General features: G+C 41.0%; 2 protein-coding genes across 4 annotated transcripts; one reads left to right on the top strand and one right to left on the bottom strand.

The window, feature by feature from the left end:
* The first annotated feature begins 695 nt into the window (after positions 1-695).
* On the top strand, positions 696-7,178 carry LOC140749046 (omega-amidase NIT2). Of its 3 annotated transcripts, XM_073082061.1 has the most exons (6): positions 696-955; positions 2,175-2,321; positions 2,824-3,008; positions 3,262-3,430; positions 3,941-4,174; positions 7,012-7,178. In XM_073082061.1, exons 1-6 carry the CDS (start codon positions 889-891, stop codon positions 7,101-7,103), a joined length of 894 nt encoding a protein of 297 aa, XP_072938162.1. In that variant the 5' UTR covers positions 696-888; the 3' UTR covers positions 7,104-7,178. The 3 variants fall into 3 exon arrangements, with proteins under 3 accessions (XP_072938162.1, XP_072938161.1, XP_072938159.1); XM_073082060.1 differs by lacking the exon at positions 7,012-7,178 and having other exon boundaries at positions 696-854; positions 3,941-4,314; XM_073082058.1 differs by lacking the exon at positions 7,012-7,178 and having other exon boundaries at positions 3,941-4,314.
* Positions 7,179-7,735: 557 nt separating this feature from the next.
* Positions 7,736-11,041, bottom strand: Daao2 (D-amino acid oxidase 2). Its single transcript, XM_073082057.1, has 8 exons — positions 10,875-11,041; positions 10,323-10,426; positions 9,936-10,136; positions 9,425-9,650; positions 9,164-9,228; positions 8,932-9,049; positions 8,620-8,728; positions 7,736-8,175 (listed from the first exon to the last, which is right to left on the bottom strand). Exons 1-8 carry the CDS (start codon positions 10,962-10,964, stop codon positions 8,072-8,074), a joined length of 1,017 nt encoding a protein of 338 aa, XP_072938158.1. The 5' UTR covers positions 10,965-11,041; the 3' UTR covers positions 7,736-8,071.
* Between the last annotated feature and the right edge of the window lie 1,015 nt (positions 11,042-12,056).

Here is a 12,056-nt window from a genome sequence, read left to right as displayed (position 1 = left end):
CCTCATAACTCCTTTTCATTTTTCCCTAATCCTAATACTTTCAGAGTTGGCACTGAAGGCCTATTTGAAAAATTCACCCTGTATACTGCACATTTGGATGATGTTCGTCTATAGTGGCCTTATTAAAACTATAACTAATAAATATGTGGGTACTATTATTATAACTATGTTACGCGATGTAAGTAGCTAACACATACTTTGTATCAAGTACGTACTTCAGTTTATATGCACCTTAATGTAAATTTATTAGATACGTGTAAGATTATGTAAGGCTAAAAATAAATTATATTATAGAAAAATATGTTTTTTTTAAATAATTGTTTCCAGAGAACTAAAATTAATGAAAAATAATAATATCATGCTAGAAAAAATCGAGCAATAACACCATGCAAGTCAGCTTTATTATGTGGGTTTAGAACACAAATAAATACAGGTCTGTGGTTTTTTAATTAAATATAAAAATTCAAAGAGTATACTTATACCACGTAAAAGAAACATTACCTATAATTTTCAACAATTATCATCTATAAAACCTATTTTCAGGCATTCATTGTTTATAGAAAAATAATAAAATATAATAATATTATTGTATTATGTACCCATATCTGATTATATTTCCGCCTTCAAAGTGACTGCTATTTAAAAAACATACATGCCAACTACGTCAAACAATGTCAGCTGCTTGACAATGACATTTGACATTATTTGAACTGAATCGGTCGCGGTCGGTCTTATCAATTATCAATTGAGCAAACTTTGTTTTTGTTGATGTGGTTGAGGTAACATTTCCGTCGAATTTCGGTTAGCAACAAAACTCGTGAAAAGGAAGAACTAAGCGAGAATGTTAAAAAGAGGTAATTGTGTTTGATTTGAGAAGAATTATTTGAAATGGCTGAAACCTTCACAGATGCGGTGCACCCGCGATTTTCAACAACGCCGGTGAAATTCCGTAGCGGTATAGTATTTGGGTTACTTTGATAAATACTAAAATGCCTATGCTTTAAATATATACTTTATAACTATTTACTGACTTCTTATAACAACATTTTATCTATGCTAACATTTAATAGATAAACTTTGTAGTCTTATTTAAATATTGTTTTTTTTTTTACAGCACTATCTCTATAAAGTTATTTATATTCATGTATATATTAGTGACATGGCAATATATTTTATAATATCCTAATTTTCTACCAGAAAATAGTATTCTTATCTGTAGTTATTGCATAATGTGTTACTATATTACTAACTTTAGCCTTATTATTGTCTAGTAGCCTTATAACTGTGTCTTTAAGCGAGATGATAATTGGAAAGATAACTGGTTAGCATTGTGTATCTTATCATGAAATTATAATTTAAGATCCATGTGTATAATAATATGTTGTTTTAACTTTCAACCAGTTTCAACTCATAAAATTGTATAAGGCATAAAGTGATGGCTTAGTGGTATGAAATTTCTGGAGTCCGAGATTTAAAAACTAGACACCCACATCAGATTTTTCAGTTATATGTATATTCAAAATTGATTATCATAGATTAATTATCAATGATAGTTCTTTAAAAAATCTTTATAGTGTTTGGAATCAAACAATCTGCACTTGACCAGTGTGGTGGGTTCTTATTAGGACTGGTGGTAATATTTTTTTTCACTTTGAGAGAGGAACCATATCCAGCAGTAAGTCAAAAATGGCTGGATGATTAATAATTATTCATAACTACAATGCTGCTAAGCAGGTCCCTAAAGAAATATTAGTAATTATAACTTGTATGAAATATTAAATAATAGCAATAATAATATTAAGTAATAGCATAGTAAGGTTCCTTCCCATTATTAATCTAATTACACACTACCACTAATTATGTTATCTATACTTAATATTATAAAGAGGAAAACTTTGTTTGTTTGTTGGATTGTAATGAATAGGCTCAAAAACTACTGGACCGATTGCTGTGTCAGCTAGTTATTAGTAATTTTAACATGCTAACCATCTCTATACTATAAACATTGCAAAAATTGCCTTTCAAAATAACATGATTATACAATGTTTACTAACAGTTTAAAAAATTAATTTCATCATTATCATCAGTGTAAGATAATTGAATTATAGTTAATTTTTTAGTAATTTATTATTAATCATTTGAATCAATAAAGGAAAGTAATTTCATAATTACAGGTATCAAGATAGCCTTGGTGCAGCTGTCGGTGGGACCAGACAAGGCCAAAAATATAGCAGCGGCAGTTAATGAAATCCACAAAGCCAAGCAGAATGGAGCACACTTGGTGGCATTGCCCGAGTGCTTCAACTCACCCTATGGGACCAGTATGTTTTCTCTATGAGATTTAAATATTGTTTCTTAATATGGAAATAGGCAGGACAGGGAGCCACTGCCGCCCACCGACATAGCATTAACCACATATACGATAAGATCAGTGTCCTATCTTAGATTGGCCCCAGATATGCAGTCAACAAATACGCCTGACGCTCTAATATATTTATATCAGGGCGTCAGGTAAATTTGTTAGGCCGCTCAAATTGCCAATCAACTTGGTGTAAACATCGAGGAATTTGATGTCTTAATGTACAGTCGAAATCAACCTTTGACTATTCGGTCAGCTTTGGTGACCTAATTTCAATAACCCTTTCACCAATGTTGCTGGTCCCTGGAGGTTGTTTACTTGATGTAAATAATGTGCGCACTGTGCTCTGTTTGAAGTCAATCTTTGTCAAAGGTTTTCGAAGGTGGCGGGTTACCAGGTGTGAACGAAATTCTGAACGTCAAATACCAATACCTTTTTAAGAAGCGCTTAATATTTGGTGTTAGAATACTTCGAGGAGTACGCGGAGGAGGTGCCGGCGGGGGACACGAGCCGCGCGCTGTCCCGCGCGGCGGCCGAGGCGGGCGTGTGCGTGGTGGGCGGCACCGTGCCCGAGCGCTGCGGGGAGCGCCTCTACAACACATGCACCGTCTGGGACGGTTCCGGGAAGCTGCTCGCGCAACATCGGAAGGTTGCTTGATTGACTATTGTTACATGTCGATTTTACGAACAGTTAGGTTTGGTGAATAAAAGGTTTATTTTGGAAGAGAAATGTTTAATGTTTCTTTTACGTATTCATATGTAGCGTGGTTATAATTATTTTTGAAAAGTAAACATAACTTAAGACAAGGAACATAAAAAAACAAGGCACAAACTGCATTCATGAAGTGTTCAGATAAAAAATACAATAAATACATATCTCTCACTATCATGTCTTACCACAGATGCATCTATTCGACATCGACATCCCGAACAAGATAACATTCAAGGAGTCTGAGGTGCTAAGCGCTGGCAACCAGCTGACCATGTTCGAATTCGAAGGTTTCAAGGTCGGGCTGGGCATCTGTTACGACCTGCGCTTTCCAGAGATGGCGCATCTCATGGCGCAGAAAGGTAGGCAAAACACATCGATGATATACCAGTTATCAGCCCATAATGGATTCCACACAGTAAATTAGGATCAATAATTGTCAAATTAAATTAAATCAGTTTTAGCACTAATTTTGTATAATCGAAATGTTTCTTATTGTGGAAGGTTATTCAACTTCAACTCAACAGTAGAATAGGAGAGTAATTAATAAATAATTATATTTCTAAGTATATTTCGCTTTTAGGTATTATAAAGAAGTGATTGGAGCTATTTGATTATTTTATTGTTATATTATTTAAATTGTCTAGAGGCAATTTTTTTTATAAAAATAGTTATAGTTTTCGTAAATGCAATATTTTGAAAGCAATCAAAGGAATGGGCGCAAACAATGAATATAAATGACGTCTTTCCCATCTATATAGGTAATATAGCCATAGAATAAGATTTTTTCGGTACGCTACGGACATCTACGGCACTATGCGAATGACTAAGAAGTTAGTGGACATCATCCTTACTCCGTATGAGTTTACCAGGTTGTTCCCTGCTGATCTACCCGGGCGCGTTCAACATGACGACCGGTCCTAAGCACTGGGAGCTGCTGGCGCGAGCGCGGGCCACGGACCAGCAGCTGTGGGTGGCGCTCGTGAGCCCCGCGCGTGACGTCAGCGCCGGCTACGTGGCCTGGGGACACTCCGCGCTCGTCGACCCCTGGGGGGCCGTCGTGCACCAGCTGGACGAGAAGCCCGGCACGCTCTACGGGGATATAGGTGAGGGTTCCGTGACGTCAGCGCGGCTACGTGGCCTGGGGACACTCCGCGCTCGTCGACCCCTGGGGGGCCGTCGTGCACCAGCTGGACGAGAAGCCCGGCACGCTCTACGGGGATATAGGTGAGGGTTCCGTGACGTCAGCGCGGCTACGTGGCCTGGGGACACTCCGCGCTCGTCGACCCCTGGGGGGCCGTCGTGCACCAGCTGGACGAGAAGCCCGGCACGCTCTACGGGGATATAGGTGAGGGTTCCGTGACGTCAGCGCGGCTACGTGGCCTGGGGACACTCCGCGCTCGTCGACCCCTGGGGGGCCGTCGTGCACCAGCTGGACGAGAAGCCCGGCACGCTCTACGGGGATATAGGTGAGGGTTCCGTGACGTCAGCGCGGCTACGTGGCCTGGGGACACTCCGCGCTCGTCGACCCCTGGGGGGCCGTCGTGCACCAGCTGGACGAGAAGCCCGGCACGCTCTACGGGGATATAGGTGAGGGTTCCGTGACGTCAGCGCGGCTACGTGGCCTGGGGACACTCCGCGCTCGTCGACCCCTGGGGGGCCGTCGTGCACCAGCTGGACGAGAAGCCCGGCACGCTCTACGGGGATATAGGTGAGGGTTCCGTGACGTCAGCGCGGCTACGTGGCCTGGGGACACTCCGCGCTCGTCGACCCCTGGGGGGCCGTCGTGCACCAGCTGGACGAGAAGCCCGGCACGCTCTACGGGGATATAGGTGAGGGTTCCGTGACGTCAGCGCGGCTACGTGGCCTGGGGACACTCCGCGCTCGTCGACCCCTGGGGGGCCGTCGTGCACCAGCTGGACGAGAAGCCCGGCACGCTCTACGGGGATATAGGTGAGGGTTCCGTGACGTCAGCGCGGCTACGTGGCCTGGGGACACTCCGCGCTCGTCGACCCCTGGGGGGCCGTCGTGCACCAGCTGGACGAGAAGCCCGGCACGCTCTACGGGGATATAGGTGAGGGTTCCATGACGTCAGCGCGGCTACGTGGCCTGGGGACACTCCGCGCTCGTCGACCCCTGGGGGGCCGTCGTGCACCAGCTGGACGAGAAGCCCGGCACGCTCTACGGGGATATAGGTGAGGGTTCCATGACGTCAGCGCGGCTACGTGGCCTGGGGACACTCCGCGCTCGTCGACCCCTGGGGGGCCGTCGTGCACCAGCTGGACGAGAAGCCCGGCACGCTCTACGGGGATATAGGTGAGGGTTCCATGACGTCAGCGCGGCTACGTGGCCTGGGGACACTCCGCGCTCGTCGACCCCTGGGGGGCCGTCGTGCACCAGCTGGACGAGAAGCCCGGCACGCTCTACGGGGATATAGGTGAGGGTTCCGTGACGTCAGCGCGGCTACGTGGCCTGGGGACACTCCGCGCTCGTCGACCCCTGGGGGGCCGTCGTGCACCAGCTGGACGAGAAGCCCGGCACGCTCTACGGGGATATAGGTGAGGGTTCCGTGACGTCAGCGCGGCTACGTGGCCTGGGGACACTCCGCGCTCGTCGACCCCTGGGGGGCCGTCGTGCACCAGCTGGACGAGAAGCCCGGCACGCTCTACGGGGATATAGGTGAGGGTTCCGTGACGTCAGCACGGCTACGTGGCCTGGGGACACTCCGCGCTCGTCGACCCCTGGGGGGCCGTCGTGCACCAGCTGGACGAGAAGCCCGGCACGCTCTACGGGGATATAGGTGAGGGTTCCGTGACGTCAGCGCGGCTACGTGGCCTGGGGACACTCCGCGCTCGTCGACCCCTGGGGGGCCGTCGTGCACCAGCTGGACGAGAAGCCCGGCACGCTCTACGGGGATATAGGTGAGGGTTCCGTGACGTCAGCGCGGCTACGTGGCCTGGGGACACTCCGCGCTCGTCGACCCCTGGGGGGCCGTCGTGCACCAGCTGGACGAGAAGCCCGGCACGCTCTACGGGGATATAGGTGAGGGTTCCGTGACGTCAGCGCGGCTACGTGGCCTGGGGACACTCCGCGCTCGTCGACCCCTGGGGGGCCGTCGTGCACCAGCTGGACGAGAAGCCCGGCACGCTCTACGGGGGTTTAGGTGAGGGTTCCGTGACGTCAGCGCGGCTACGTGGCCTGGGGACACTCCGCGCTCGTCGACCCCTGGGGGGCCGTCGTGCACCAGCTGGACGAGAAGCCCGGCACGCTCTACGGGGGTTTAGGTGAGGGTTCCGTGACGTCAGCGCGGCTACGTGGCCTGGGGACACTCCGCGCTCGTCGACCCCTGGGGGGCCGTCGTGCACCAGCTGGACGAGAAGCCCGGCACGCTCTACGGGGATATAGGTGAGGGTTCCGTGACGTCAGCGCGGCTACGTGGCCTGGGGACACTCCGCGCTCGTCGACCCCTGGGGGGCCGTCGTGCACCAGCTGGACGAGAAGCCCGGCACGCTCTACGGGGATATAGGTGAGGGTGTCGCTAGGATGACTCACTCTGTGAGGGAACTGATAATGATGATTTTATTACATAGGCTGTCAGTGCTGCCAGTCTATAACGTCTGCAATCAGTCTATTATTAGAAATCTCCCTGGGGTTAGCGATACAGGCATTGCTAGCCCTCGGAATTAAATTAAAAAATCTCTCTACCACACTATATCTTTCCTTTACCACACTCCCATAAATTAAATTTCCAAAAAAAAACCTTCATAGTTATTTATTTGTATAAGTAAATTATTAATTTCCATTAATCTATGTCGCAACAGAACCTTATTTAAATAGACTGAATTAAGTGGAAAAAACTTCACGACATACACCTACCTACTAAACATAATGACACACTAAATTGATATAAATAAAAAACTCCTATAAATTATAAATGTTTCAGAACTTTCGACCGTGGAAGAAGTCCGCAGCCAAATACCAATCAGACGACAGAGGAGAACAGATATTTACGACACCGTACTTAAATCCACATAAGTACGAACCAAATATCCATTTTTATAAGTACACAAATATATTTTATACATTATAAATGTAAACATTTATCACATATCTGTATTGTTTGTAAAATTTATTAAATTTCAGATGTAAAAATCATGTTTTTCAATAGAAGGCAAAATGATGAAGCCTTGCTTAATTATTGTGGGAAATGGTGTTACATTGTATATATATTAGTACACTCGCCGTGTCGTACGTTTGTTAAAAAAAATCTTTCACGAACGGCGAGTATACACAACCATATGGTTGTTTTTGTAATATAATGCAGATTTGTAGGATGTATTCATCATTGGGATATGTGCTGTAGAACGCAGGTCTGCGTCATTAGAGTGAGAAGAGAAAGTGTTTTTCTATATACAGGGTGAATTTTTAAATAGGCCTTCAGGGCCAAATCTTAAACTATAAGGATTAGCAAAAAATGCTGAAAGTTAAGAGGCCGATTTTGATAAAAACTAAAACTGCATCATTAGTTTTGTTTGTAATGTATAAAAAATATGTATTTTCTTTAAAAAAAATCTTTTTCCTTTAATTTGTCACATAACATTACTTCCAAGAATGATGCAGTCTTGGTTTTTATCAAAATCGGCCTCGTAACTCCTTTCAGCATTCTAGTACTTATAAATCGGTAATACAAAAATATTATTGCAATTAATTGAACTAAACCAAAAATTGAAAACAAACGTATATTTCGTTAAAATATTATAATATATTTTGTTTGTACATACTTCAATCTTTATTACTTTAAAAGTTAAGACTTACAAGATATAAAGTTGATATTAATTTTATTGGTTTAATTATATTTATATCGTTAACATTCTCATTTGCACTTACATATAAAATATGTTTGTATTTTTTTTAATAATGTTTATGTAATAAGACGTTGATATTTATATACTCAACATATGCATGTCAGATAGCAATATGAGACGATATTTTGTTATTTCCTATTAAAGTTTTGATTTTACATGTTGTTTTTCTACCTTCATGTGTTTTTCGAAAATTTCAAGCACGTCTGAACTGCAGCCCCAGAATAAAGTCAAACCACTACCACCTGGAAAAAAATAAGTTAAAAATATTGTAATAATTTGGAATAATGCATTTACACATTAACAAATAATATTATCGTTATATTCATACTTGAAGACACTTAACCAGAATTCATACTAGCGCGTGAACTATGCATTAAAGCAGAAAATCAATTTCCCGTTATTTACCAATAGCTGGCGCCACGAATATTCTAAATCACGCTGAAAAGTCTTGTAAAATACAAGTTCTGAAATAATTTAATAAATGGAAGTCGGCCGCTTTCTAGGCATGGTTATTAAGTTTTCTCATCACAACTGCAACCGCCTAAATCATATACTTTTAAGACTTAGAAAGTTATAAAGAAAGTCATAATTGTTAACTAACACAGCGCCCAATTAGTCGCTATATAGCAATTCTACGGTATATCTTATAGCATACTATTGAAATTACACAATGAATTTACACTTACCGTGACCATAGTTGTGAATATAGAGCTTCCCGTCCTTATTCTCGGCCTCCAGCCTGATTTCATTCCTGCCTGGACGTAGACCTACCCAGTGTCTTAGAAGTTCAGCGTTCTGAAAACAAAAAATAGGTTTGGCAGTTAAAATAGCAAACACTACAAACTGAGCTCTGCTAATTTGTTGCTTCCATGACATGTTAGATAGGAATCTTATCTGTGGTATATTGCAGATATCCATGGGCGGATGCAGATGTCCATTGCACTTATCATGAGCTCAAAAATAAATAATCACATTATAGAGATCAAACTTCCGATTACCTTCAGCCCTGGAATCAACTCCTGGCATCCATTTGTAATAAATTTAGTGTCTTCTTCATTGAGATTGTAACTGTAATCATTTTCTTGATGAGTCCCGCCAATAACGCAATTGTTTACACTAAAATAATGTTAATATCATTAAATTAAAATTAAAAAGAGTTTTTTTTGATGGAAAATAAAATACCGGATTACTATGCTATTTCATAACATTAAGATCGTACGCAATACTTACTTTGGTATAATGTAATGCCCCGTATCTTCATCAACAACGCTGTAATTAATCCAGGAAGCATTCATCTAAAAATAAAATAAAAATTAATAGAATTGGTGCAAGAAAGCGCCTCGTAACACTCCCTTATTAATAACAGTTATTTTGAATAATATGGAGCCATTTGGTATATCTAAAACAGTAGTACCTACATTCTTAATATCGTATTTATACTTCCTTATTGGTAGATAATACCTATACATGAAATGTTTTTTACTACTTTACCCTCATGATATGTCCTCGGATTGGGAATACATTAGTATCTGGCACAAGATCTCTTGCCCCAAGACCTGTACAATTGATGACCACGTCGTAATCTTGCAGTCTGGGATCTTCTAATGAAGATAGTTTAGCTTGGACAACATTGCCGTTAGCTTTGTTAAATCTATCGTAAAGATGAGCTAGTATTGTCGGCGGGTAGACAACAAAAGTTGTGAACGTTCGACCTGCCCTGCAATGAGAAGAGTTATTAATGCATGTCCTATAATAAATGCCTTTATTTATAAGAAAAAGGAATTGAGCTATAATTCGCCACATAACCCTTGCGTGGGGTAGTAACCTTTAAAAAACCTTTTCATAATGACAGAAGCAATTGATATATTCTAAGCGTACTACAGTGACATTAACCTTAAAGACAGAATAGATTAATAGAAAACTTTATAACGACGGACACATTTCATTTAAGCACTTTACATATACATACTACTTTCTTAATCCAAGTAAAGATTAAACTTACACATATTTGACTCCGAATCGGCTAAGGAAATCCAGTTGCTTCTGTCCCATTGTTCTATAGCCAAACACCTGATTCGCCCAGCTGTGTTGAGGCAATTCCCTCTCCTTTCTAATCAACTCGTACATCGGCATGAGGCAGATGTCATATCCTCCTTCTTTCCACAACTTGTGAAGGTATTGGAAAGTTTCGATGCCCCACTTTCTGTAAAATTTAGTCAAATTATACATATTTTGCCTATAAATAATACATATATCAACTACAATGGTTGTAACTGCCATAGTACTTTGCCTGTTGAAACATATCCTGTTCGAAGGACCAAACCGAATTTAGTAAAATAAAAACGAAGAAGTTATGACAAAAGCTTAAGAAGGACCAAGAAGTACTAACGTGAGAAGATCCTTTGGGGTATTCCCGCATAAATAAGGGTTCCAAAGACCCCCAGATCCATCTCCAGTTGTATTAGGCGTAAAATCATTCGAAAATATCGTCACCTGCAATATCGTTATAATTAATATTTTCAGTTGTGCTATAATGAAAGTGCTGGGGCTTTTTATAAAATACCGTGTTTTTTTATGTAACATGTAAATGTACATAATATTAAAAGTTCGGACTTCGAAAAAAGTGCAATTAATTAATAATAAAACAAAATAAAACGCCTCTGTGTCATTTACGTTGAATAAAGATGTAAGGCGGAAAGTGCGAAATGAGTACTGAAGTATCGAGATGGAGAAATTATTTTTGGGAACTTTCAAGTTAACATAAAGGTTTATGTAGTCAAATACACGTATTCTGCATGCAGCAGAAGCTGATTTGACGATGATGATGAAATTTCGCATATTGTACTTAGGAGATTATTACGACGAATGTGTTATAATTAAATTTTATATTAAAGAAAAAAGGTTTTAAAATTTGCAAATTATATTTTAAGATAAAACTTACATCAACATCAGGATATTTCTCCTTAATTTTTACAGCACAAGCCAGGCCGTTAATACCAGCACCTAAAACAGCCACTTTCGTCATTTTCATTTAAGGGTGGTTAAATTTAACTATCTATTTATTTGGGTGTAATTGTTCGTTAGTCGTAGAACGTCTACTGTGTGGAAATTTAATGTTATTTCTTATCAAGTATCCAGAGGTCATGTAAACAATTTAATTGTCTTATCCAATATCCATTGTGTATTCATTGTCATCTTATGTTTTACGTACCGACTAGTATATAGCATACAAAGCATGAATTATTAATTGTATGGAAGAAAATTGTATTCGAACTGTGTACATTCAAACAGGCAGACAGAATAATTTATTGGATTATTATTATATTCAATGATTATTTAGGCTTATTTCATTCTGCCAGGATTAAATGATGTTGGTGAACTTAGCACAGCATTTGCCAGCAGAGCACTAAAAAATGAGAGTTCTATTCGCATGCACATGAGTTCTATAGTTCCTGATAGTTTTCAGGAATAGTTCTGGCGATTTCACGGAGATAAAGCAGAATGGAATAATGCTCTGCTAACTTCACACAGCAGAGCATTTTCTACAAAATTGAAAAAAAAGCTATTGATTAGTGTAATTAGCTAATATCTGGAGTTCCTAATAGTTTTCAGTGATAGTTCTCGCGAAATAAACTTAAAAAATAATTTATTGATAAAATAAATTGACAAAAATGTAACCAACAAAAATCTGCAAAAAGGTTATTTAAAAGTGGAAACTCGTCGATTTTGCAAAGCCTAGTAATAAAATGATACATTTGTACAATAACTGACCCAGGAACTCACACTAAAGTGCCAGCACAGCATACTAGAATAGTACAAATCGGAAAGATTTTCGACAAAAATTTTTTTTTAATATTATTTTCACGTAACCAGGGGAAAGGAACTCAGCGGTTTTACATAGGCTAGTAATATGGCTATAATTTAAAAATATAACCAATCCTAGAACTCACACTAAAGTGCCAGCAGAGCATACTAGAATAACAAAAATCGGATGGAGTTTCGACAAATATTTTTTTTAAATTATTTCCACGTAACCAGATAGTGGGAACTCATCGGTTTTATATAGACTAGTAACATAGCTACAATTTAAAAATATAACCAATCCCAGAACTCTCACTAAAGT

This window comes from Epargyreus clarus, unplaced genomic scaffold (assembly GCF_041222505.1).
Source record: "Epargyreus clarus isolate Ecla_fem2 unplaced genomic scaffold, WU_Ecla_fem_2.2 ptg000017l, whole genome shotgun sequence".
Lineage (NCBI taxonomy): Eukaryota > Metazoa > Arthropoda > Insecta > Lepidoptera > Hesperiidae > Epargyreus > Epargyreus clarus.
Note: the sequence above shows the minus strand (reverse complement) of the source record. Positions and strands in the feature narration are given on the sequence as shown.